The sequence below is a fragment of the Nicotiana sylvestris genome, chromosome 3 (genome assembly GCF_000393655.2).
Source record: "Nicotiana sylvestris chromosome 3, ASM39365v2, whole genome shotgun sequence".
NCBI classification, from domain to species: Eukaryota; Viridiplantae; Streptophyta; class Magnoliopsida; order Solanales; family Solanaceae; genus Nicotiana; species Nicotiana sylvestris.
The window spans coordinates 213499358-213523145 of NC_091059.1; the positions used below are offsets into that span (position 1 = coordinate 213499358).

A 23788-nucleotide genomic window follows, 5' to 3' on the forward strand; every position below is an offset into this window, starting at 1 on the left:
CACCAAAGGATGTGGTGCAATAGATGAGACTGCTCTTCCTTAACCAGAGGTCTCGAGTTCGAGTCCTGGGTATGGAAAAATCTTTGGAAGGGAGCGCTTCCCCCCGAATGGGGTGCTATGCGGCGCGAATCCGGATATGGTCGGGCTCCAATACGGGTGCCGGACACCGAGTGGGAAATCACCAAAAAAAATGTACATATAATATAGTGTGTGTATGTATATATATATATATCAAATAAGTATTAACTATTATTTATTTAAAAGATATTTATTATTTACACACACACACACAAAAATATTATTAATTTTAATTTTAATTATTTTAAAATCGTGTTTTCGACCGAACTCGGTCGTAAATATTTAATTATAAGCTATATTACATTTTTGTCTTGGACGGGAAATATTAATTTTAAACTTTCCGAACGTTTAGTCGGAAATTTGGAAAAAGTTTAATAAAAAATTATTTTTGTGCATTATATACAAGTTTGACCATGTGTGGGTCAAATATGTATCAATTTCTGACCGAAATCGGTCGGAATTTTTATTTTTTTGTTGCGGGATCATTAATTCCATTATCAAAAAATTTTTTGTTGACTTTTGCTACCAAATATAAATTTCCGACCGATTTCCGTAGGCTTTTTTTCCCGACTGATTTCACTCGGTAAGACTTGGACGAAAAATGACTGTTTTCTAGTAGTGTATTATCCTTTAGGTTAGCAGCATACAATCTTTATCTATATTTGTAAACTAAATCAATAGCAAGCATTAGGGGCTGTTGTGTTAGATTATCAAAGAACCGCTTTTAGTACCGTAAATAAGTTTGTATAGAGCCACAAAATCAAGTTTGTACTACTCTTTAGTATTTAATGATAAGAAATATAGGTTGGTTATGATAATATTTGTGAGCACCTAATTTTCGACTGAACCTAAGTTTTTACACTATTTTAACATTAAATATTCTTTTTAGGTTTAATCTTTATATTTTAGCTTTTATTTTATTTCTTCGTAGATTTTATTTGATAAATTGAAAAACCTCAAAACAGTCCTACTTCTAGATATTAGTTTTATTTTTCGATTACAAAAGAAGTAAATTTTAAAAAAAAATCATCTAGTCTAGTTTAGTTTCAAGTGAGAGGATTTAATAATAATTACATATTGAGTAATTAGTGTTTTGTCTTGCTCTTTTTAATTTAGGAGTAGTATTTATTTTGTCTATTTTTAAAAAGAAAAATACAAAAAGAAAGAACTAATCATAATTGGCCAGCTGTTTTTTCCCAAAAAACACCGCAAAACCAAACCTAAATTCCAGCAGGTTTTTTCATTAAAACCCAGCTCTAAACCAGCCCCCAAATACGATGAAACTCACAAGCTTCGATTGAGTTCGATGTGCGTTTCGTTAGCTCCTTTTCGAATTTGTCCCGGTTTTGATTGATACTTATCCAAATGTGAAGCTTTCTTGAGACTCTTGTTAAATTGAAAAGTGTCATCTTAAAAGTTAAAGGTCCATATCTAACCCCTTTTGTTTTTATTTAAGGAACTTGCATGTTTGTATGATTTTTTGTTAAGTTTTGATGGTGTGGTGACGTTATGATTCATGCTTAAAATTGTTGAGGTTCAATATTCTGTCTTAGTAAATGTTATGAGATCTGGCTGTTCAACTTAGCTTTATTTAGGCCATGTATTGTAGAGTAATTCAATCCAAGTCTTTGCCGCCTACAAGGTGTTTGAGTTTTTGCTCATTTGAGTTACGTCATTATTATGTTCAAATTCATTCTTTATTTTAGATTTTTTACCTTGTCCACTTTATCAAAATGTAATGCCTTTATTAGTACAAGTTATGAATTCAAACATGGTTACAGAGGATCTGCCTAGTAGACGATTTTGTGGCTATTATGAGTTAGATTATTGCTCAGCGTTTGAGAGTTTGAAGTATTCTTCAAATTGAAATTTGAGGTTGTGCATGTGGCAAAAGAGGAAAGAATAATAGGAGATAAATATTTTGCTTTGTTTGATTGGATTCATTGGGATTATTTAATGAACATGAATAGTTGAATCGTATGGAATTTTTCTTCAGAATGAAAGAGGATTTTCCTAGTGAGTTTTGATAAGTTTATGTTAATCTTCGAGGTTTGGATAGAGTAGAATACTAGATATAATCGTTAGATTGGTGTACTAGTTAGTTTTGATAATATGAATGGTATGTTGTAAACATCTCCAAATGTGAATAGCTTGTTAATACTCCAAATAGCTAAAATATTTTTGACTTCCCACAGCCCAATGTCCATAAACTTTTAGCCTTACAATAATCTCGAACTTAGAAAGAATAATCATAAACATCGCTAGCATGTTGTTAGGCGCGTATAATAATAAATCATCAAGTTATGAGTACGATTTTCGTGACATAACTGTGATACTTTATCCCAAATTCAAGTGCGCACTCGCGTGCCTTGATCCTTAACTTCAAATAAATAATAATGAATGTGTTGTAAATTATTGGTACGTTCGCGTGGCATGATTTGCAATACGTGCAAAGCAACAAGTGCACGACATCTTGACTTGTTCAAAATAAACTTCATGACTACTTAAAATACATGGTTAAAAGTTGTAATGCATAAAAGGCTCTAAGAATGTAATAATCCGGATAAAATAAGCCAAGTGTAAATTGTTAAGCGGTCGTGCTAAAACCACGGAACTCGGGAATGCCTTACACTTTCTCCCGGGTTAACAGAATTTCTTAGACTCAAGTTAGCATCCCAACTACAACACTTGTATGAGTCCAATTTATTTCTGTCATGTTAAGTAGGTATCTTCGTATGTTTTATTTATGTCCATATAAGTAATTAGCTGTCCGGTTTAGTTTCCGGTTCAAGTTTCAAAAGAACATCACTCCTTTCCTCTGTAACGCCGCCTGCTTCTGGCTTCTCTTTGAACGGCGAAATGTTGGGGGAAGGATGAGTGTAATGTTTAGAGGTAGAAGCATTTTGGTCCGTCTTTCACGGCGATCTACGCTCCTCCAGAAAAGAACACTTTGTGGCAACGACAAGCAAATCACCCTCGGCAACAATAACAACAGCAAGGTCAGTAGTAATAGTGCCGAGGAAGTTAACAACTCTGTTTCTTTAAGTCGTCACGATGCCTATAAACAGTTGGAGAACCTGGACTTTATGACTGCTGCCAAGATGCTTTTTACGGACCCGCCCAAGAAGACGAAATTCGGGTACTTTGCTTATTGATTTTGCTGTTGCATTTCTCATTGGCATTTTATCAAGCAGTTTGCTTCAGTTCTCTTCATTCCACTCGAATGCGTTTTAACCAAGCTTATGCTTTCATTTATGCTGTGGCATAATTCATCAGGTCAAAATGAAAGTTGTATAGATTTCAATGTGAACTATGTTGGAAAATTAGTTAAAACAGTATGATCTGGAAGCATGCTACAAGTGTCAAGTGGTATGTAAATGCTCATTGGACACTAGCTTTGAGATTCTGAATGCTGAATTTAACATGTCTTATCGGAAGTAGTAATGTTTTTTGAATTGCCTAGATATGAGGTATGTTGTAAAGTAAGATTGCATGGTTGGAGGGTTGTGATATGCTGCCACTGATTTTCACTAGTGAGTGATTCATTTTGACTCTAAGTAATTTCTGCACATTTCTGCTTTGCATAAGCTAAAATATATGAAGTAACATGGTCACTGAGGATTAAAACAGCCGAACCCAACTTGTTTGGGACTGGGACTTGTTGTTGTTGTATAAGCTAAAATATAAAGATGGCAGGCTCTTAAGTTGTTGCTAGTTTTTTTTTTATATAAATGTGGTTCTGAATACTCATATATTATTTTTGTTCAGTCCAAGCACTGCTAATCTACCTGCAGATTTTCTACCAAATTTGGACATGCATTTTCCATAGAGCAATTAGTATGCTGCGGTTTTAATCTCCTTGACAGCTAATAGATGTTTCCCGTTTTACCAGCTATATCTTAAAATTTAAATGTATTTTTTGTTTCCGCAGTTGCTAGTTTGTAGCGCATAACATATTTTGTTCAGGTATTATCACTTGAGATACAAGAACTTTGAATACCACATTCCTGCTATTTTATGTCCGGTTACACAATCTGGTCACATGCATAACTCATTTCACTTTTCTTATGCGCTTGAAATTAGAACATGCCTTCTATTCTTCAACCTTTCAGTTGCATCAACATGAAGTTTGTCATGGAATCTGTTGAACTCTGGATGTAAATATCTCTACTTATTGTTCTTATATGTTCTCTACCTCCTGTCGGGTTGTTATATTGAATTACAAGCGCACTTTTAACAAAATACCCTCCTTATTTTGTTGTTTGACATTTTTTCCCTCTTCTTTCATGATCAGGGTTGATTTTCATCTGGTACAATTCTTTTTTGCCTGCTTGCCTTCACTTGGTACCTCTATTCTCATGTTTATCAGATTTTAATTTGATGTTTGAAGTACTGTCTGAAATGCCATTTCCTGTACAGCTGTATATTTGGTGGCTCAGTATTCTCGCTATGAAATGAGAAGAATGGAAGCGGTAAACTTATCCTTCTTTTACTTCTTTATTTTTTTCCATCTAGAATGATACTTGCTAGTGGTAGATCTCCATTTATCAAGGTCACTTTTTGTTTACACTATGTGATTGTGGGATATCTTTTAAGATTCTTCATGGGATACTTGTGCCCACGGGTATAAGAGACTGCAAACTTCTCTAAATGGCTGATGAGGCATGTTTGGAAGAGTGAGTTTTTAGATGAAATGCATTTAATCACTTTTTAACATGTAACTGAATAAGAGACCGATGCAAATTCTTCTCCCGGATAATTTGAAATATAACACCAAAATGGCAAACAACGTGAACAGTGCTTTCAGATCCAAAACTGTGAGCATTGGCAATGCCTGTAGTGTAAAATGTGTTCTTTACTCACTTTTATGCTATCCAAAGTTATACTTATGCCCCCTTTTTTGTTTTTTTCCTTGATGGCATGAGATTGCTTTTCCTTTAAGAATTTATTTAATTTTAAAATACATTTAGTAGGAAAAGAGATATTTAGTCGATTTTAATCTAGTTACAGAACTTCTTTAAATATTTTTAGGAGTTCATTGATATTTGTCCCAGAAGAAGTAAAAGGGTCTGAACCAATTTTTCCAAAGCAAACTAAACAGCTCAAGCACTTACATTTTTTCTGAAAAAACAAAACCAGAATCTCTCAATACTAATTCAAAAACCAAACTGTTTTCTTATTTTTATTTTAAATTATTTTTATATAATCTTGGACTGAGATACGCTTAAATGGGGCGACGGACAGTGAGGATTCATATAGTGGATCCTGACTTGCCTGGCATTGAGGTGTTGGAGTAGTTTTAGTGTAGTAGTTGCTGTTGCCCTGGATATGGATAAATATTTTTTTGTTGCTACTGAGAATGGCAGATGAGATAGTGAGTTGGAAGATTAATATAGTCGGAAGGGAAATGAGTACTTTATGGGAAATACACCATTGTGTAAATTTTGGACATTTGGAATTGGAGGAATAAAAGAATGTTTTGTCACATAGAACGGGATTTGGGCAGTCTGAAGAGATTCTATTTCCCCTAATACTTTTAATATGAAGAGAAAATAGTATTTTGCATTGAAAGTTGGGCAAGAATGGTAGAAGAACGAGAATACTACATACACCATTATTGGTTGTAAATCTGATGAAGTCCTTTGATTAAAAAGAAAATAATGGAAAAGTAGTGCCTTTTAGTATAAACATAAGACTGTTTCTTGCAATTTTATAGTAGCGTTGGGACTGCTGTCATCAGAAACAGCCTCTCTACCTTCAAGGTAGGGGTAGGTCTGCGTAGGCACTACCTTCCCCAAACTCCACTTGTGGGATTATACGGGGTTTTTTGTTGTTGGGATTGCTGTCATCAATTTGTGAAAGCTAAAAGAAAGGGACAGAGATCTTCCGAAAGAGGTGAAAGAAAAGGCGGTAGTCTCATAAGATGGTGAAGAGCATAAATTCTCCTTACTACCTAGGACTGTGTAATGCAGAAATGCAGAAGAAGGTTTAAATGGTGTTCCTTTGCAAGTTAAATCAGTTTTAACTTCCCAGGAATTGGGGAAGTTGCATCCACATCTCTAGATATATACTCGTTTCAGCATAGTTCTTGCTGTGGTAAGTTATACTGTGCTGCTAGGTTTTTTGGAAGTTGAAGATTTACTTTGAGATGTGAAATGGATTGTTTTAGGAAACATTTGTGTTCTGTATGGGATTATTACATCAACTATGGATCTCATCTAAAATTTTACCATTTGAATAAAGTAATTAATAAATTGTCTAAAGAATAGATAATTAAACTAAAAGGCAGTCTTTTCAAATTTTCTTGACTCTCTCCAAAGTATCATATTTTATGAAGCTACTGAATATACTTTCTTTTGTCTAGTGAAATTCTGTCTATTATGCTATCTAAAAAACATGTTATAATGACTGTGTCATCTTAATTTTTTCCTCTAGGTGTACATCTTTTTTTTTTTGAAATTAAATTCGTTAATCGGAAAAGGTAGGAGCACTCTTCTGATAACATTACCTATGTGCCTCACTTGAAAGATCAAGCTTCTTTGCTTACGCATACTTCAATTGCTTTTTGCTAGTATTAGTTCTTAGTTGTCTATCTTGTTCAAAAAACTATCAGGAAGCCGAATTGAAAAAGAAAGCTGAAGAAGAAGCAAAAGCAAAAGAGCTGGAATTGATGGCTGAGGAGGAAAAACAAGCGACTGATCCACAGCTTTCTGAGGTGAAAGCAAGACTAGATAAGCTGGAGGAGACCATAAAAGAAATTGTGGTCGATTCCAAGAAACAATCAAGTGATGTTGCCGAAAGATCAGTCAGCAATGCTGTCAAGAAAGGACCTGGAACAACCGAGCCAGGAACTCCTGATGCTAAGGAAAAGACAACTCCCTCTAGTGATGGAAAAACTCAACCAAGAACATCTTTGCCTGATCAAAAGCAAATAAAAAATGAAGGTTCCTCCCCTGACGCGAAGAAATGAATTCCTTAGCATATATTATTTCGCATAGTCAAGCTTTTTGAAGAGTTCGAAGTGCATAGCTTTGCAGAACAGGGAAAAGCCACTGCTTTAAAGTGCTGTTGCTTCATTTTTCTCAAATCAATGTGAATTAGAAGACATTTGGAAGATGTAACATTTGCTAAGGATTATTGCTGCCATTTTAATGGAGGTTTTCATTAGCAGAAAAGCTTAGTTTTGGAGCATCAGACATTTGACAATATCATTGTTTTTTTAAGAATCTGGGTACACGGGAATGTATAATTACTACTATTTAGAAATAACAGTTAGATGAGACGAACACCAGGACGAACACTGGTAAAATGAAAATTACAAATATTTGTCATGGGCATTTCTGTATTTTACTCTTCGATTCAGCCCTTTCATTCTCTTCAATTTCCTGACACGTAGTTGGTCTTTAAATTTTGGTGGGGACACCTTTCTTTCATTTCCATTGTTCCTACATCCTTTTGCTGTCATTTTTAAGCATTTCTAATTTTGCTCTTGATGTTCCTGCTTTCCTTCTTCTTCTTCTCTGGATTTTCCCTATTTTTTTATTTTTTTTGCTGTTCTTTTTTCCTTTTGGCTCTTGGAAAACTTCGAGCTCCAGTCCACGGTTCTTTCTCTATATGTATTTTGGCTGTTGCATGTAAGTAACTTTTTTTATTTTAATGACAATTTGAGATTTTAATGTAAGATTTGAAATTGGGTTTTACGAATTCAATTTGACCAAATAACTGAAAGGCACATAGGGTTTTCTGGAGTGCAAGAGAAAACAGGTAAAGGCTCCAAAGAACCTGCTTCATAGTGATATGTGGCGGCTCAGATTAAGAGGTAAGCGCATATCTTTCTCCGTTTGTCTTTCAGTGTCAGATCTATATGTTTTGCTGAGTTGCTTCTCTCTATTGTCAGTTTGTCGGAGTTAAAAAGGTAGATTGTGGGGGTGCATGTGTATCGTCTTTTATAATCGAGTTTCCCATAGGTATCGTACTCCAGGAAAGAACAGAAAAGCCAGGTTTGGCATCAAAGGGTTCAATAGAAGTTCCAAGAGTGGTAGTTTTCCTCGGGTAACTACTGAAGTGATCATTTGGTGGTGCCTCATCTTTCTAGGTAAGGGATGAACTTCTCAATTCAGGGTAAATTTTAAGAATTTTTATGTGATTACTTTGGTGATGACTGGTAATTAGATAACATATCTTTCTCCTTCTTTGTTTTACTTGAATAGAATGGGAGAAGTTTTTTTGTTCTACTGCTTTTCCCTTCTTCTTTCTTACCAGTAATCTGTTTCGCCTTGCGCTTCTTGAGTTGTATTTGCATTTTTTTCGTCGTTGCTTTCATGATTCTACTGTATTTGTCGCTCTCTTGAGGTTTCTTTTTTGTTCTTTCTTTATTGCTACCCTTTGTTACTCATGGGAGTTTGATGGTCATTTGTTAGTAGTCCCCTTCGTTTGGGGGTTCTTTTGTTGTTTAATCCTGTCAATGTCTTTTTAATATTTGTTCCTCATTTTCAAGGATGTCATTGTCTAGCAGAATTGGATGTCACACTGATAGTAATTTTTGGGTTGTTCTTGTGGAGGAAATTCGCCTTGTGAATCCTTAGAGCCAAGTAAGTATACTTGAAATGTAGTAACTAGGCTTAAAACTATACTCTTTTCCTTTTTTGTTTCCAGAGAACAACTTGCAGCAGATTTGTCATTCTCCATTTACGGATTTTCAGGATCGAATTCTTACTGTTGCTGAATATTGCTGTAAAAGAAATCCAGTTCTACTTATGATGAGTAATCCCTAAAGTATGCCAGCTGATCTTTTTCCAATGTTGCATAATTTTTGCATATTCTCTCATCTTTCATGGTTGGGACAAAGTTCATACGCATACTTATCTTCTAATATCTTGTGATAACCAATGTACTCAAATGCTTTTTATTTTGTGCTTTTAGTTTTACTACCATATTCCTACACAAATAACGCATATATGCACGAATGTGCAAATATTGTATAAATTGTTCATTCTTTTCCTTTAGGTACTGATTTTCCTGCTCTGCTTTGGTTAGTGATACATAAGACATCGCTGTTTTTACTTCTGTCATGGAGACTTTAGGACTGCAAATGTTTATGGAGTCAATGCAACATATGGTGTAAGTTAGTCAAATTTATTACATTGAGATGTATGTTCTATGTGTGGTTGAAACATTACATCATTTCTTACAATCCTTCCTCTTAATTTTTTACACTAATGAGTGTCTACTTGACCTTCTATAGGAGGAAGAGTTCAATTTTACATCTCTCTTGCTATTAGAATGTAATATGGGTATGCTGCAATTATGAAAACGGACCTAAGGGATAATAGTTCCTACACGATAGTGCTAATTTGGTGTCTCTTTGTGTTTATTCGTGAACAATTTTAGGATTTTCTCCTCATGGTATTATTTATATTAGAAATCAAAGTTTATTGTCTTGGAATTTTTCTCAATCATTTCCATGTGAATCGAGTCCTATCTCTATTTGACCATGCATGTCTAAATCTGATCTGAAATCGGACAGAAATAATTTGGTTGAGTATTAGAGTTTTGATTTTGAACAATTAGTGAAAGTGTGCAATGAAGTTCAGATAGGACTTCTGTTTGTAATGTGCTCTTTTATCTTTTGGTATTATAAGAATGTTTTTAACTTCTATGTACTACATTAGTTGCATATTGGACTATATGTATGTTGCCATGGGAATAGGTGATGTGCGACATGCCTCAATTTTGTGGTAGGTTCTCTTTCATTGTTCAGAAATATCTAGATTAGTACGTGCTGAGCAAAATCCAACAGTGTGCAATTAAATACAGTATCAAACTATAAATATTCGTGTGTGTCTCTATTTGTGAGGCAATTCATTTCTATTCTCACTTCTTCTGATATGCTTCAAAACAAAGGGAGAGCTAACAAATTTACTTGGTAAGTATGGATAATGTGAATGGAAATATGGTTTCATCTGGATTACTACTCTTAAGTCTTAATTGCCACTAGATTCGTATAAAATCTAGATTAGTTTTAACTTTTCTCCACCTATGAAGGAATGCACCACATTGGTACCGCACTCATCTATAGTACGAAACAGACATATTTTTGATAGTTTTGACAGGATCTAGGTCCCCAAACAGTGAGCATCAAGTGTTTGTTAAAATGCTTGTTTATATGTCTCAACTGGACAACGTGCACAAATGACTAAAGAATCTAAAATTGAAAGAATCATCCTGATAAGTTGTAAAATCCTTCAACTCTATTAACTTTCTGCTAACTCTGTCCTACTACATGGTTTTTTATTTTGCAGTAAATTGAAGGCCGCTGAGACTGTCTTTAAATGAAGAATAAGGGGAAAAAACTCAAATTGTAACTGCCCCTGATTCCAATAGGGTAACATGTCACTCCCCCTAATCTTAATCAAGAATGTGAAAATAAAGACACTTCCTTGATCCCCATAAAGATGCATCTTAATCAAATCAAATAGGCTAACGAATACACCATTTGACAGCAAGGAAATGACCAGTCATATATTTTAGAGATCTCTCTCTTTCTAGCTAATTTTAGCGGGCTTGAAATTTCTTGGTGTACAAGAGGGACGACAATATGTAAAATTGGGTTAGTTTAACAATTGCTAATTCTGTTTGCACTAAGTTAAGTTCAACGAATATTAATTTTTTTTAGATAAATCTTGCTTTCGTACCTATTAATTGTATTCAAGTTCATATATAGCTTTTAATTTTTTTACTCCTAAGTGAATCTATCCTAACTTCAGGTGCGGCAATAGTTGGGAAACCTGTGAGGAGTACTTTGAGACTAAATATATTAAATTATTAGCCTTTGTCTTCAAGACAACTATAAATTGAACTAAAACCATCGATATCTTGTGTCTATTTGCACAAAGCAGATAATTTGTGAATGTTAAGTTTAGCAGAAGCCCTATTTTTTGTTCTCCCATTTGGCCTTTGTCAGTGAGAGTGTGGAACTTAAAAGTAAACATATGATTGTAGAGTTACCATTCTTAGTTGATATTGTAGTTGAGATATCCTCTTATTAAATAACTCTTTTGTAGTTTCTTTGAGTTGTTTCTCCTTTTGTTCAGTATATATCAATCATTTCGGTGAGGCACATGGCATTTTGAAGGAAAATAATAGTGGAAGTTTTCCCATTTTCTATTCTTCTATACCTTGTCATTGTACATTCATCAAGAGTCCACATTGTAAAGTGCCGATGAAGTTTTTGCCTTTAGCATCTAGTGGAAGTGGACATTATTGATATATAAAACTCTGAAATATATAGAGCTAATATATGTTTTATCTATAGTATCGGATGAGCGTTGATAAGCTAGTATTTTCAGCAGACCTTATTGAATGTATGGAAGTCCACAACTGCTGTCAAAGTTTTGCTATCTTGTGTAGAAGAGGATGTTTCGAAGAGGAGAGAAGATATTATTTTAACATTAGAAGCTATGAAGAGTATCTATTGTTTTTATTGTAAAGCTTCAGTCTTCCAAGTGAAGTAGTTGAAACTTCAAAACTTTTTCAGCAGAGAGGAAAAAGCGTAAATAATTGTCCGAAATCTACAAGCATTCTCTTCTTTACCTTTAATATTAGAAAGATGCATATGCCACTAATGTAAGATTTAATGTTTAGCATGGTGAATGAGAATTTTTTAAGTCATTCATACTTTTACGCCCATAGTGTAAGATTTATTTAGTGTTTAGCATGGTGAAATAAGGAATTTTTAAGTCATTGGCGTTTGTTGTTGTTTCTCTTTTAATCAACTTAATGATTTTGTGATTGTCCGATTACCTAACTTCTACTGTATTGTGTGATTTTTAGTTCTTTTCTTTTGGTATATATTCCCTTGCTTGTAAACATTAGGTCCTATATTGTTTACCGCTTAAGAGCGTGGAAGAAGTCATGGTGAGAGGTCTAAAATAAAATTTTTGAATTGATGTGACTGTTTTTTTAAAACATATTTGCCTTTGTTCTTGATATACAGTGACTTTGCTAGATTTCATATTGTTGAAGTTATTTTAGAAGGTAATAGAATGTAGGGAAATTTTCGTTCCTATACCATATAGGAAACTATATTACCAAATATGTTCACAGTTTGCATATTACCCTTCATGCTAATAGTATTTCTACAAAATATAGACTATGCATTAAATAAAGAATCATTGTAGTTGTAGGCTTCTTTATTTAGGCGCGCTAAAATTGGGGGATTAAATATTCTTCCAGATCTTCCAAACGCAAATCACGCACATTAATCTTCTTTGTCAGTTTCGTTTCAAATTTAGCGTCTCTACATCAAACGCAATTATTCTTCTACAATTTAAAAACGAATTGATTATTCTTCTACAATTCACAAATCAAAAACGACTAAATCTTCTACATCAAACGCAATTATATCCAAATTTCAGTAATACAAAGCAAAGGAAAAAAGAGCAGCAATTCCACCATTGACAGCCATTAAAAAACTTTGAAGCTTTGAATTCAAATTTGGGTTTTCAAAAATTATTATTTGTTTGGATGGGTGTTATTGCAAATAATTGGGAATATGGTTTGGAGTTTATATCTCAATTTTGAGGGGTTTTGGTGAAAATTAGACTTGGTTTTGGCTGAATTTTAGATTGAAACTCGAAGAAGAAGAAGATATGACATACATTATATTGCAGAAATTGCAGAAAAATTATAGAAAAATTGTATTCTGTTGTTTATTTATTTTTCTTTTATTCATTTAACTATTGTATGAAAGTTGAACGACATTGTATAAAAATTATATTTAAGTGGTATTATATTGTAGTTGTATATAACTTAGTAGAAATAATGTACAAAAATTGTAGATAATTTGTAGATAAGTTGTATAATATATAATTAGTTGTATGAAAATTATTTTTAGTATGTATAAATCAGATACAAAATATACAAAAGACATATTGTATAAATTTGTATGTAAGTTTTATGTTATTGTAGTTGTATTTCACAGGGTGAAAATAATGTGTGAAAGTTGTAGAAAATTGTAGATAAGTTGTATTCCTCTATAACGGGAGATGTTGGCATACCAAGTAACTTTAGTGTTCCAGACGAACATGCATGAAAATAAAGATAAATTCTGTTATGAACAGTTTGTAGATATTTTGTAGATAATTTGTAGAAACATTGAAATTCTGTATTTTCATATTAATTTTTCAAATGATATGTAGTTTTGTTTTAGATTAAATGTAGAAAACAAGCCATTGCGAGCCTTATTTGACTCCTTCCTCACAAATTCACGTCTTTTTAAATACAATACAACCATACTTTCTTGAATTTAAAGGTATAGCAATATATATAACTTAAAAAACCTCTTCTCCTCTGCACAAGTTAGCTCCAAAACAGACGAAGTGGAATAACAAGCTCTCATCAAAACTTTTAACACAAAAACACAAAAGCTCAATAATAAAGAAACAACAGTCTACAAATTTTTTACAATTTATCTACAATTGCTGCAATATAATGTATGTCATGTCTTCTTCTTCTTCGAGTTTCAATCTGAAATTCAGCCAAAACCAAGTCTAATCTTCTCCAAAACCCCTCAAAATTGAGATATAAACTCCAAACCATATTCTCAATTATTTCCAACAACAACCAATCCAAATAAATAATGATTTTTGAAAACCCAAATTTGAATTCAAAACTTTAAAGCTTTTTAATGGTTGTCAATGGTGGAATTGCTGCTCTCTTTTCCTTCCCTCTTATATTACTGAAGGAACCGAAATCATAACCATCAAAAGTTATTGTTGTGTATGAACTTTGAAGATTTGACTTCAATTTTGACTGGTTGTAGAAGAAAAAACTTGATTTTGGACGTTAATGGTAGAGAGTTTCAATTATTTTTCTGGTTTTAGCAGAGAGAATAATGGTTTGAAATGTAAGTGTGTGGTGCGTGGGTGAGGGTGTGGGGTTGGGAGAGAGAAACGTGGGGGGGGGGGATTTGGAGGAATATACAGTACCATAAATTTAGGAGTGATATAAGGTACAATTAATGTACAGTTAAAACACCTTATGGTATAAAATTGGTAATTAGGTATACTAAATGTAATTATATCAAACCTTAAACATTGAAGGTAATATAGTTTTCTATATGACATAAAAATGTAAAAATTCCTAGAATGTAAGAGCCGTAAGAATACTCTATTCATGTTGGGCCCGTGCTTTTGCACGGGCTACACCTTACTAGTTTCTATAATAGAAGGCACTTAAGCCATTTTTCTGCTATTCGTCCAAATTCGAACCAGGCGTCGTTTAAATATATTACAGATATGAGATACCTGAAAAAATGAGTATTTACTGTTACAATTCTTTCAGTTAATCTACGGCGTCCTTTCTTTTACAGCACTACCCAAGTGTCTCTTTCTTTCTTTAATAAGGACTACCTTAAGTACCTCGAGTCTGACTGAATTCACTGTTTACTTTTCTTAGTCGGTTTATATATAAATTATACATTGATTATACACGATTGCACACATTATATATGGATTATACATATATTATACATTCACCGACTATTTTTAATTTCAATTGTTGGGTGGGTGGCTATTTAGGTTAATTCTTCTTATCCATCATCCATCTAATCATGTATGCAAGTATAAAATCCCAACTAGTACATAGTTGAGAATTAATGTAAAAATAGCACGATATAGCCAGTTTTCGGACTGGTCATTCAAAAATAGCCAGTGTTTGCCAAGTCATTGAAAAATAGCCACTATTTTGCTGCAACAGAGACCGGTCCAGCATAGTATACTGGAGTTCGGTGCACATGTGCATGAACTTCCAGCATATTATATTGGATTGGTATACTTTGCTGGTTCCAGTATAATATACTGGAGACTGGAGCACCGGTGCTCCAAACTTCAGTATATATTATACTGGAGACTGGAGCACCGGTGCTCCAAACTCCAGTATATTATACTGGACAACTATACTTGCTGGACTCCAGTATAATATACTGGAGTTCCAGTATACTTTGCTGGAACTTCAAACTCTAGTATAATATGCTGGAGTTCCAGTATACTTTGCTGTAACTCCAGTATATTATACTGAAGTATTTTCCGAATTCTGAACAATGTTTTCGTTCAGATTTATCTTTACATGAAAAGTGACTAAATTTCGATGACTTTTGAAAATGTGATTATTTTTTAAAGACCACTTGTAAATATGGCTATTTTTTAATTTCTCCCACATAAAAATGAGGAATGGTTGAAAACTGTTATAAACCCTCCTTAAGCCCTTGGCTTTCCTTTGGGAACTAGCCTATTCATTCCATCGGCAATGGCTCGGCGAATAGTCAGACCCTTAGGAGGAATGGCCAAAAGGCTTTTGCTTCAGCAGCAACCCCGGCCAGTCATCTTTAATTTGAGTAGAAGTTACATATCGGAGATGCGCAAGGAAGCATTTGAAGGGAACATTCTGAGACTCCTTCGCTATGAGATTCGCTACGAGCTTGAGCGTTCTCCTCCCTCTCAGGTACCCTCTTTCTCATTCCTTGTTAGTTTTGGTCCCTTCCTTGTCGGAATATGTGGGAATTGGTTGCACTAAAGTTGGATTCGAAACAAGAGAATTATTGCTGGGCAGGGAAGTGCTAAAATATTTTCCAATTCTAATTGATTTTTTCACTCTTCTGAACTGCTGAGGTAGTGTACAAAATTTGGTGAATAAATGGATTGCCAATTGAGAAATTGCCAGTGCTGCTGCTACTACTACTACGCCTCAATCTCGAGCTATACATACATTAGGCTCAGGAAGAAAAGCTAGTAAACAAAATACGAGATTATTTGCTTATTTGTTAAAGTGGTGGCTGCAAACTAAGGTAATATATGATGGTGGTCTAGCGTAATAGTTTATTTTGTTTATTTCAGGTAGTCCCCTTGAGCAGGCAATTGAACCTTTATCAATTTATTAGGTTTAGCTGAGTTGAATAGACATAGGAGTTTCATATGATACCTTCTTAACCATGGAAAAAGATGAACCTTGTCAAGCCCCATTGTCACCCCCCCCCGGGTGGTCAAAGATGTTGAGGATTCCATGTTAAAAGCACTGATCTGTTCCACACCATAGATAGGATAAGCCGATTCTCGAACCAAAACGAGAAACTTTTGTTTACTTTTGAAAAAATCACAAGGACAAGAAGATCTTAGATATTGCTTGTTAGCTAAATCATCATATGATCTGAAGTATCCAAGACTTTTAAATATTGGGTCACCTAATAGATGAGACATACATGTGTTCATTTAGCACAATTTCCTGTAATATAACACAGTTAGTGCTTTACATGATCAGATCTGAATGTTACTGCACCCAGATTTCTATTACAATCTACATATGTTACTGAATATACTTTGTGGTAATTAAACCCTGAAAATGCTAGAACAGGAGTTTGCAGTGCTATAGAGATGTGTACTCTTGGCTGATACATGAGATGTGGACTAGCTTTAACCAAGGGCGGAGCTAAGTTTAATTGAGGGGATTCAATTGAATCCCTTTCGTCGGGAAACTATACTGTGCAAATGGAGTAACAAAACTTTTTATACATATATTAATTGTTGAATCTCCATGACATAAGGGAAACTTGTAGTATTGTGTCAAATTCCCTGGTGTTGCATTCTAATTTTTTTTGGATTTCCATTGAAATTTCTGGCTCCACGATTGTCTTTAACAATAGCTATCTAATAATTTTGTTTATTTATTTATGCTCTGTTGTATGGATGCAACTCGTGGTATACTTATTCGTGTTGCATAAGGTAACTTATGGATTGTATTATTTAATTATTTTGACTAGTTGTTTACTTATTTGGTCAGATATTGAATAGCGTGATTCAGCAATGTCTCTAGTGCTAATCTTTTGCAATTACCGAACTGCAGCCTATTGCAGAATTTAATTCATTTATCATTGATGAAAGACCTGGAGAGCAATGGATTAAATTAAACAAGAAATTTGGAGAGAATGAAGAAATTAAAGTTGAAGTAACCATGTTTGATGCATCTGTTCCTGTTAAAAAAGGTAATGATGCATCTGTTGCTGATGATGTGCAACTTCACATAACCATGATTGTGAACGTTTTCAAAGGAGAAGGCAATGATGTGCTGGAGTTCGTTTGCTCTGCATGGCCGAACAACATTGAGATTCGTAAAGTTTACGTGCGTGGGCAAAATGGCAGAGTGGATCAGCCTTATGCAGGCCCTCCTTTTAAGTATGTATCTAAGATTTAATTACCTAATCTCCATCTGGCTTGCCAAAAATTCTTATTTGAGTTTTCTGTTGAACCTGCTTATGTGGTTGGTAAGAACTTCAGGAGTCGGAAATGTGTGAAACTGAACATTTTGAAATTTCCTCAACTCTTTTACTGCCATTTTTGAATCATTCTTGCATTGTTTAATAATGAATAATTAAATTTGAGAGTTTGTGAGCAGTCATTATTTAGTTTTGATCGGTTTTGTTTTGGTGATCTTACTCCTAATTGTTCATCTATATTTCTCTTTCTTTTTCCTTTTCCTGTGCTACTGATGTACTCCAATTGCTAGCAATTGCAGTTTGCCTGATAGTTTGATTGGTTTTCTTTTTTTAACTTGTGATTTGCAGGGAATTGGATGATGAACTGCAGGATTCTCTTTATGATTTCCTAGAGACAAGGGGAATAAATGATGAATTTTGTGTATTCTTACATCAATACATGGCGAACAAAGATAAACTTGAATTTATCCGCTGGATGGAAAAAGCCAAATCATTCATGGAGAAGAAATAGGGAGAGGGGTTGCATTTCTCCTGCCAATGTTGCGTTGTTGAGTTACTTTACATTATGGAGCATGCTCTGGGTGTCATAACTTGAGAGATACTATAATTGGAATGAGAAAGAGACACTTTTGTTTTAGCTCAATTGGAAGTCAGGCCATGCTGATTTGTTTGTCTTCAAGGTTTCGTTCTACATCAACCAAAATCAGCATTTACTAACAAGAAAGGAAATAACATTACTAATTAGGTGATGTATTGTATGAATTTGAAAATTAAGACCACATTCTTCAATTTACAAGGTTTTCTCTACATGGTTAGCAAAGTGTAGGTAGGGGCTTTGCCATGAAGCCAATGTGTTTGGGGTTATAGGTTTCTCCTTTTACTTGACCTCTCTGCCACACCACTTTTACTTGTTAAGTTTTCAGACTGCTATATGTTGACCTTCTACTCAAGATACTACTGATGCATAGAGAGTATCCAGTACGTCATAATTTTTAGTAGCAAATTGGTAAGTGTGGCCTACTTCAGTAGAAAGGTTCCTCTTTTGACTTCGGGAGGTTTCGTTTTAACCATGTCCTCTTATGGCTGTTGTTTCTTCCTGTTTCAGAAAACACTATCCAGTTTCTGTATTGCTGGTAAAGGTAAATTATATTTGGCTAGACCATCTTATTTTCTTTTGTCCCTTTCTTTTTCTTGTCATTTTCTAGTATTCTTGATTTCATGGTATAGACTGTTTCGCATTTTATGCTGCAGTTACTGCACATCTTCAATCATATCTTTTTTGATGCAGCATACATGCTTCCTTCAGCTTTCCTCCATCCGTTTGTAACTTAGTATAACCAAGATACCTTTAGCTTTTAATGGTGGTAGATGTCAGCATTAGCTGTAGATGCATTGGATATATTATAGAGTTATCTAATATCTAGTCAAATTTTCTTTCCTTTTTTTAGTTGGGAAGGTTAGGCTTGATACATTACACTTATCTGCATTTGACATTTGATGCTGGTTTAAGTGGACTCTTGCACTCCTGTTTGTATGCATGCTTGTGAGATGATGTATTAGGTATTTGCTATTTCTCAGACTAACTCAACTCTCTTTGTTTGGAGTTCTTATTGAAAAAGTACTCACTGTTATGTGCTATTTCTATATCTGGAGTCCCTTATCCATTTAGTAAGCTAATTAATGTTATCTGGGAGAATTTATGAAAGGTACAGCTTTATGTAGAAGTTGTCTTATTTTGCTTGAAGGTTAGTTTTTCATTGTAATTCATATAATTCTCACTGTTTAGCTGCATCCACTCACTATGATTGAGCCCAAGTATGATATATATTCATTGATTCAACAGACTTTTTGTATGGTCTAAGCTATATCCAGTAATGGGGAAGAGAGGATTGGTCGCCTAGATCAATTATTGCCCTGGTAATGTGCATGTTATTTCCTCGTAGTCTCAAGTTAATGGCCATCAATTTTCTACCACTACAAACACCTGTACTGTATGTTGAGTTTAATGGTTTAAAATGGTCAAACCCTCAAAAAAGTGGAAACTTTTATTGCCATTTGTAGTTTGACTGAAAACGTCTTTTTGTTGTGCTATATTAGTGGTTGAATTGATTTATTCAATGTTGTTGCTTTCCTTGTCTAAATGTTATCGTCATGGGTGGGAGTTGCTTTGTCAAGGGAAAGCAACATCTGAGACAACTAGTAGCATTGTATATCTCCTCTGGGTCATACCATATTGGCTGGTTTGTGCTGGCTACAACCAACTTATAGATCATTTAAGCATACAGATAAACTGGCAGTTTCTCCCTGAAAAGCACATGGAAAGGGAAAGTGGACATTTCCTTTTTCTTCAACAGTTTCTTAACCTACCAAACAGGGGAAAAAGCATTTTCAGTAAAAATGACGTAAGTCTAAGTTGCAGGTTGCTTGTCATTACTTCATGTCTTTTGATTATTTAGTACTACCTTTTCTTTTAATGACCTCTTAGCATTCGGTATATAGGTATCTTGTCCTCTTTATCCTTGAGTAAAGGTGGAAAGCAATTTCCTTCACCTCATAGTTAGCAAAGAATTACTGGCAAATTCCTTGTCAATTAATTTTACTGGAAATATGGGATGTAGAAAATGAGTGACTCGCGAATGAGTAAAGTACTTTTCACGTCACCGCCAAAAATAACAAAAACATGCAGTGTCCGACGTATTGCTTCGTTTTAGTGTGAAACTTATGCGTTATATGCTACCTCCGTTCCACTTTAAGTGATTTTTTGGTCATCTTTTTTTTTTTGTGGTCCATAATATTTGATTTTTTCATAGATTTAGAAGGAATTAAACTTCTTTTTTCCAATGTTATCTTTGGAGTAAAGAGCCTAGGAGTAGTTTGTTATATTTCCAATGAACAAATTAAAGTTAATATGGTTAATTTCATTCTTAATTAATGCTAAAAGATGAATTTCATAATGTGTGTGAAAAGAGCCAAATTTTTTTTTACTTAAAGTGGATTGGAGTATAGAAAATTAGTTGAAGACTATTCTTTAATCTTTGGTTTTTTGTATAGATAACTCCTCTTGCAAGTGGCATTATCGGTAGTTAACAATAACTATTACCACTACTATACTACAGTCTTACAGAAGCAAATTGGGGTCAGTTATATGAATGCGTTTACTGTCTATGTTGTTCCATTTAGGCTCTAATGAATGCAGTTTCTTAAGAGACATCCTTAATTGAAGGTTCACAAAATAATACTCCTAGTAATATAATTGAAGGGTGGATATGATACAAAATCAGAAAGACAGTTTCTTGAAAATATCTATTCTAATCCATTCTAGCCGTAGAGAGTGAAAACTCACGTGTCCCTTCCTTTTAAAGGCCATTGTCATTTCAGTCTTCCGTTGTTTATTTGATAGCTGGAATGTCAAATACATATGGCTTTTTGCTTATGCTTTGGATCAAAGTAGCAAAATGAGATTAAGTGTGGTGGTTGAGGAGATGCTAAGTTGTACATATTGCTTTCATTAGCTGCTGAAAAAATGACAGGGAGAAAGTACCATCAATCAAGCAATGAAAATACATAGATTTGGCCCACGTTGTCCATTTTTAAGCTTTCAAACTATTTGTCGTTTTTCCTGCCATAAAAACACTAGAGAAACATATTTTCTTGACTTACTCTGATTATTTCAGTATGCCCACCAACCCTACACCTTTAATTTCGTTGGATTTCACGTACATAGACAATTTAGGATGTTCTCTTGCACGCGCCAAGTGTCTCTTCTTCAACATTAATCATGAACTATCTTTACATGCACATCATGCTTTGTAATTAATTAAGTGGAGGTCAGTTGTTCTTGCTTGTTGCTTTGAGTTGGATTTTACTTTGAGAAAATGACATGATTAAGTTTTAAATCCATCATAAAGTCTAATTTGGTCCCACCAAATTGTGGAGTGTTCCTGTTTAAAAGATTTCTTAGGTAAGAAATCAATGCAATCAAGATTTTACAGCATTAAAATATATGACGATAATGATGTGATTGAATAGCTTAAAAATGTTTTATTAGACTTGAAAAGATATCAAAGTGAGCGTGGACAAGAGTCATTACAGAAACTTATATACTTTCCACATGCTTTCACCAACTCAATGAGAAAGACCCCTCAATAGATAGTCTATTTCAGCAACTGTTCACTGCCCATTTTGGATAAAATCTCAGCCATAGAAAGTGCAAGATTATTTGTAGTAGTTGTTATTAATTCATTAACAGTACCGATTTTTGTCAGCATGTGACATTTTCGTCACGTTCAAGATCGATCTCATGATCTTACAGATATATAAAAAGGGTCCGGGAAGAGGTGTGATATATGACGCCTATATTAGTGATTTCACGGCTCAAACCCCGATACAATTTGACCGTTAGGCTCCCTTCATCAATTTCCAAGGCCAAATGTACAGTTAATTTGTTTGTATATATGGGTTGTGAAACATGCATTTCTTGTACTTGTAAACTTTGAACTCAATTATTTAATGTACCATTGAAGGCAAGATTTGAGCATGATCTTAAACCAAAATGTTGCAAATCACATCATAAGAATTAACTAGTCGTCTGCAGCTAGAGTACTACTGCAGCCGGCCGCATAAGAACATTTACAGTGGACCTAAATTAACCCGACCAGATATGCTACTAAGTACGAAACTTGAAAAAGAAAGTAAAATCTGAATAAAACAAAGGACGAAAAATTGTAAGAAAAAACCAACTTAAAACTCTACTACTAGGACTCCTAGAGTTTGAGAGACAAGTCAAGCTTCTTCAATTCTTCTTGATTATTACTCTTGGAAATATGAGGACCACCACCACTATCCCATCTGTATGCTGAAATACCATCAACCACAGTAGGAAACTTTTGAATATTGTTATCAAACCTAGCCGCACCACCACCTGACGATGTTCCACCGTTGTAAGTATTATTGCTATAACAATCTGGCGGAGCAAGTCGACCAATAGCCGGTTGCTGATCAATAGGCCGTCGAATTGACCAACCTGGATGTCCGTACAAGGGTGCACCAAATGGGCTACTGGACTTGTGAATCATAGAGTGAACTTGAATTCCAAGAGACCTATTGAATGAGCCATGCAATGGAAGTGAAGCCATACTTGAATATTTGTCATAACCAAAATTAGCAGCTGCTGAATTAATCTTTTGACCTCTTTTGGCCATTGTTCTCTCTCGTTTATGTGCGTTTTGATGGCCGCCAAGTGCTTGAGAACTGTAAAATTTTCTTTGACAATAGTTGCAAGAAAATACCCGTGGCTCAGTTTCGTTGTTATTATTACCTCGAGAATTAGGATCCGATGATGAACTTGTCTGAATATTTGACTTGAACAAGTGGTCTGTATTACATAGGCTTAGATCTAAAATAAGATCATTGTTTTCTTGTTCATCTGTTCTTTGATTTTGTGGCACTTCTTCTGTTGTTTGACTTTCCATTTTCTGCTCGGACTGCAACTTATTTTGGAAATTGGAGAGGACAGTAGTTGGGGACAGAAATGGTGCTTCAACTTTGAGAGAAGTACATGAATTATCTGATGTGGGAAACTTCATATGAATCAATAAGGTAAAGAGAAAGTGGGACTAGGACTTGCACTTTGTGCGTGATGATGAATGATGAAATATTATTTTGTGTTTAATAGTTATAGCAAGAAAAGAAGTAGTAGTAAATGTTTATTGATTGAGAATTTAATGCTATGGTACTATGTAAGGAAGGAGGCATTACAGTTACAATAGCTTATTATAGTATAATAAAAAAGATACTCCAATGGGAATTTTAGTAATAATAATAATAATACAGATATCTATATATAGAGAGAGATATGCATGTGTTATTTTGATGGAAACTAGATGTGCTCATGGTTCGGTTTGGATCGGTTTTTTCCCTAAAAAGAAACCAAACCAACTAAGTCGGTTTCTTAAAACTAAACCAATTAAGTCGTTTTTTTCTTGATTCGGTTTATGTCGCTTTTTCGATTATTTGTCGGTTTTTTCTTAAATATAAGACACACTACCAAACACACATTTCGGCGACCACATTTTCAACGTAACACTATCAAATCAATTGCCCTTTGAGAAATCTATTATTTACCAAGATATATTGATGATATTGAATCAAATAGTGATGAATAATTTAAGGACTCAATTAAAAATATATTATTTTTAACATGAAATAGATTCTTACACTTAACAAAAGAAAACTACCAATTAAACTAAAATATAAAGGTAAAGAACTGTACGAAAAGTGCAAACGACTATTATTTACTATAAAAAATTTAAAACTTTGTATAAAAGTATACATATATATAGGTGTAATAATAAATTTAAAATAGGTACTCCTATATTCGGTTTGATCCGTGTTTTTTTTAATTGAAACCAAAACCAAACCAAATTTGATCAGTTTTTGAATTTC

At 34.1% G+C, this 23788-nt stretch overlaps 3 protein-coding genes across 6 annotated transcripts; 2 read left to right on the plus strand and 1 right to left on the minus strand.

Moving 5' to 3' along the window:
- The first annotated feature begins 1293 nt into the window (after positions 1–1293).
- Positions 1294–7415, plus strand: LOC104222252 (uncharacterized). Of its 4 annotated transcripts, none has more exons than XM_009773461.2 (5): positions 1294–1501; positions 2858–3217; positions 4373–4422; positions 4498–4550; positions 6692–7415. In XM_009773461.2, the coding sequence occupies exons 2-5, from the start codon at positions 2952–2954 to the stop codon at positions 7046–7048; spliced, it is 726 nt and encodes a 241-aa protein (XP_009771763.1). In that variant the 5' UTR covers positions 1294–1501; positions 2858–2951; the 3' UTR covers positions 7049–7415. The 4 variants fall into 4 exon arrangements, with proteins under 4 accessions (XP_009771763.1, XP_009771764.1, XP_009771762.1 ...); XM_009773462.2 differs by having other exon boundaries at positions 3018–3217; XM_009773463.2 differs by lacking the exon at positions 1294–1501 and adding an exon at positions 3355–3447 and having other exon boundaries at positions 3133–3217.
- Positions 7416–15339: 7924 nt separating this feature from the next.
- On the plus strand, positions 15340–18151 carry LOC104222253 (uncharacterized protein At2g39795, mitochondrial). The gene is made up of 3 exons (XM_009773464.2): positions 15340–15579; positions 16975–17303; positions 17693–18151. The coding sequence occupies exons 1-3, from the start codon at positions 15385–15387 to the stop codon at positions 17853–17855; spliced, it is 687 nt and encodes a 228-aa protein (XP_009771766.1). The 5' UTR covers positions 15340–15384; the 3' UTR covers positions 17856–18151.
- Positions 18152–21861: 3710 nt separating this feature from the next.
- LOC104222254 (zinc finger protein 1-like) lies at positions 21862–23068 on the minus strand. Its single transcript, XM_009773465.2, has one exon. The coding sequence runs from the start codon at positions 22927–22929 to the stop codon at positions 22108–22110; it is 822 nt and encodes a 273-aa protein (XP_009771767.1). The 5' UTR covers positions 22930–23068; the 3' UTR covers positions 21862–22107.
- Between the last annotated feature and the right edge of the window lie 720 nt (positions 23069–23788).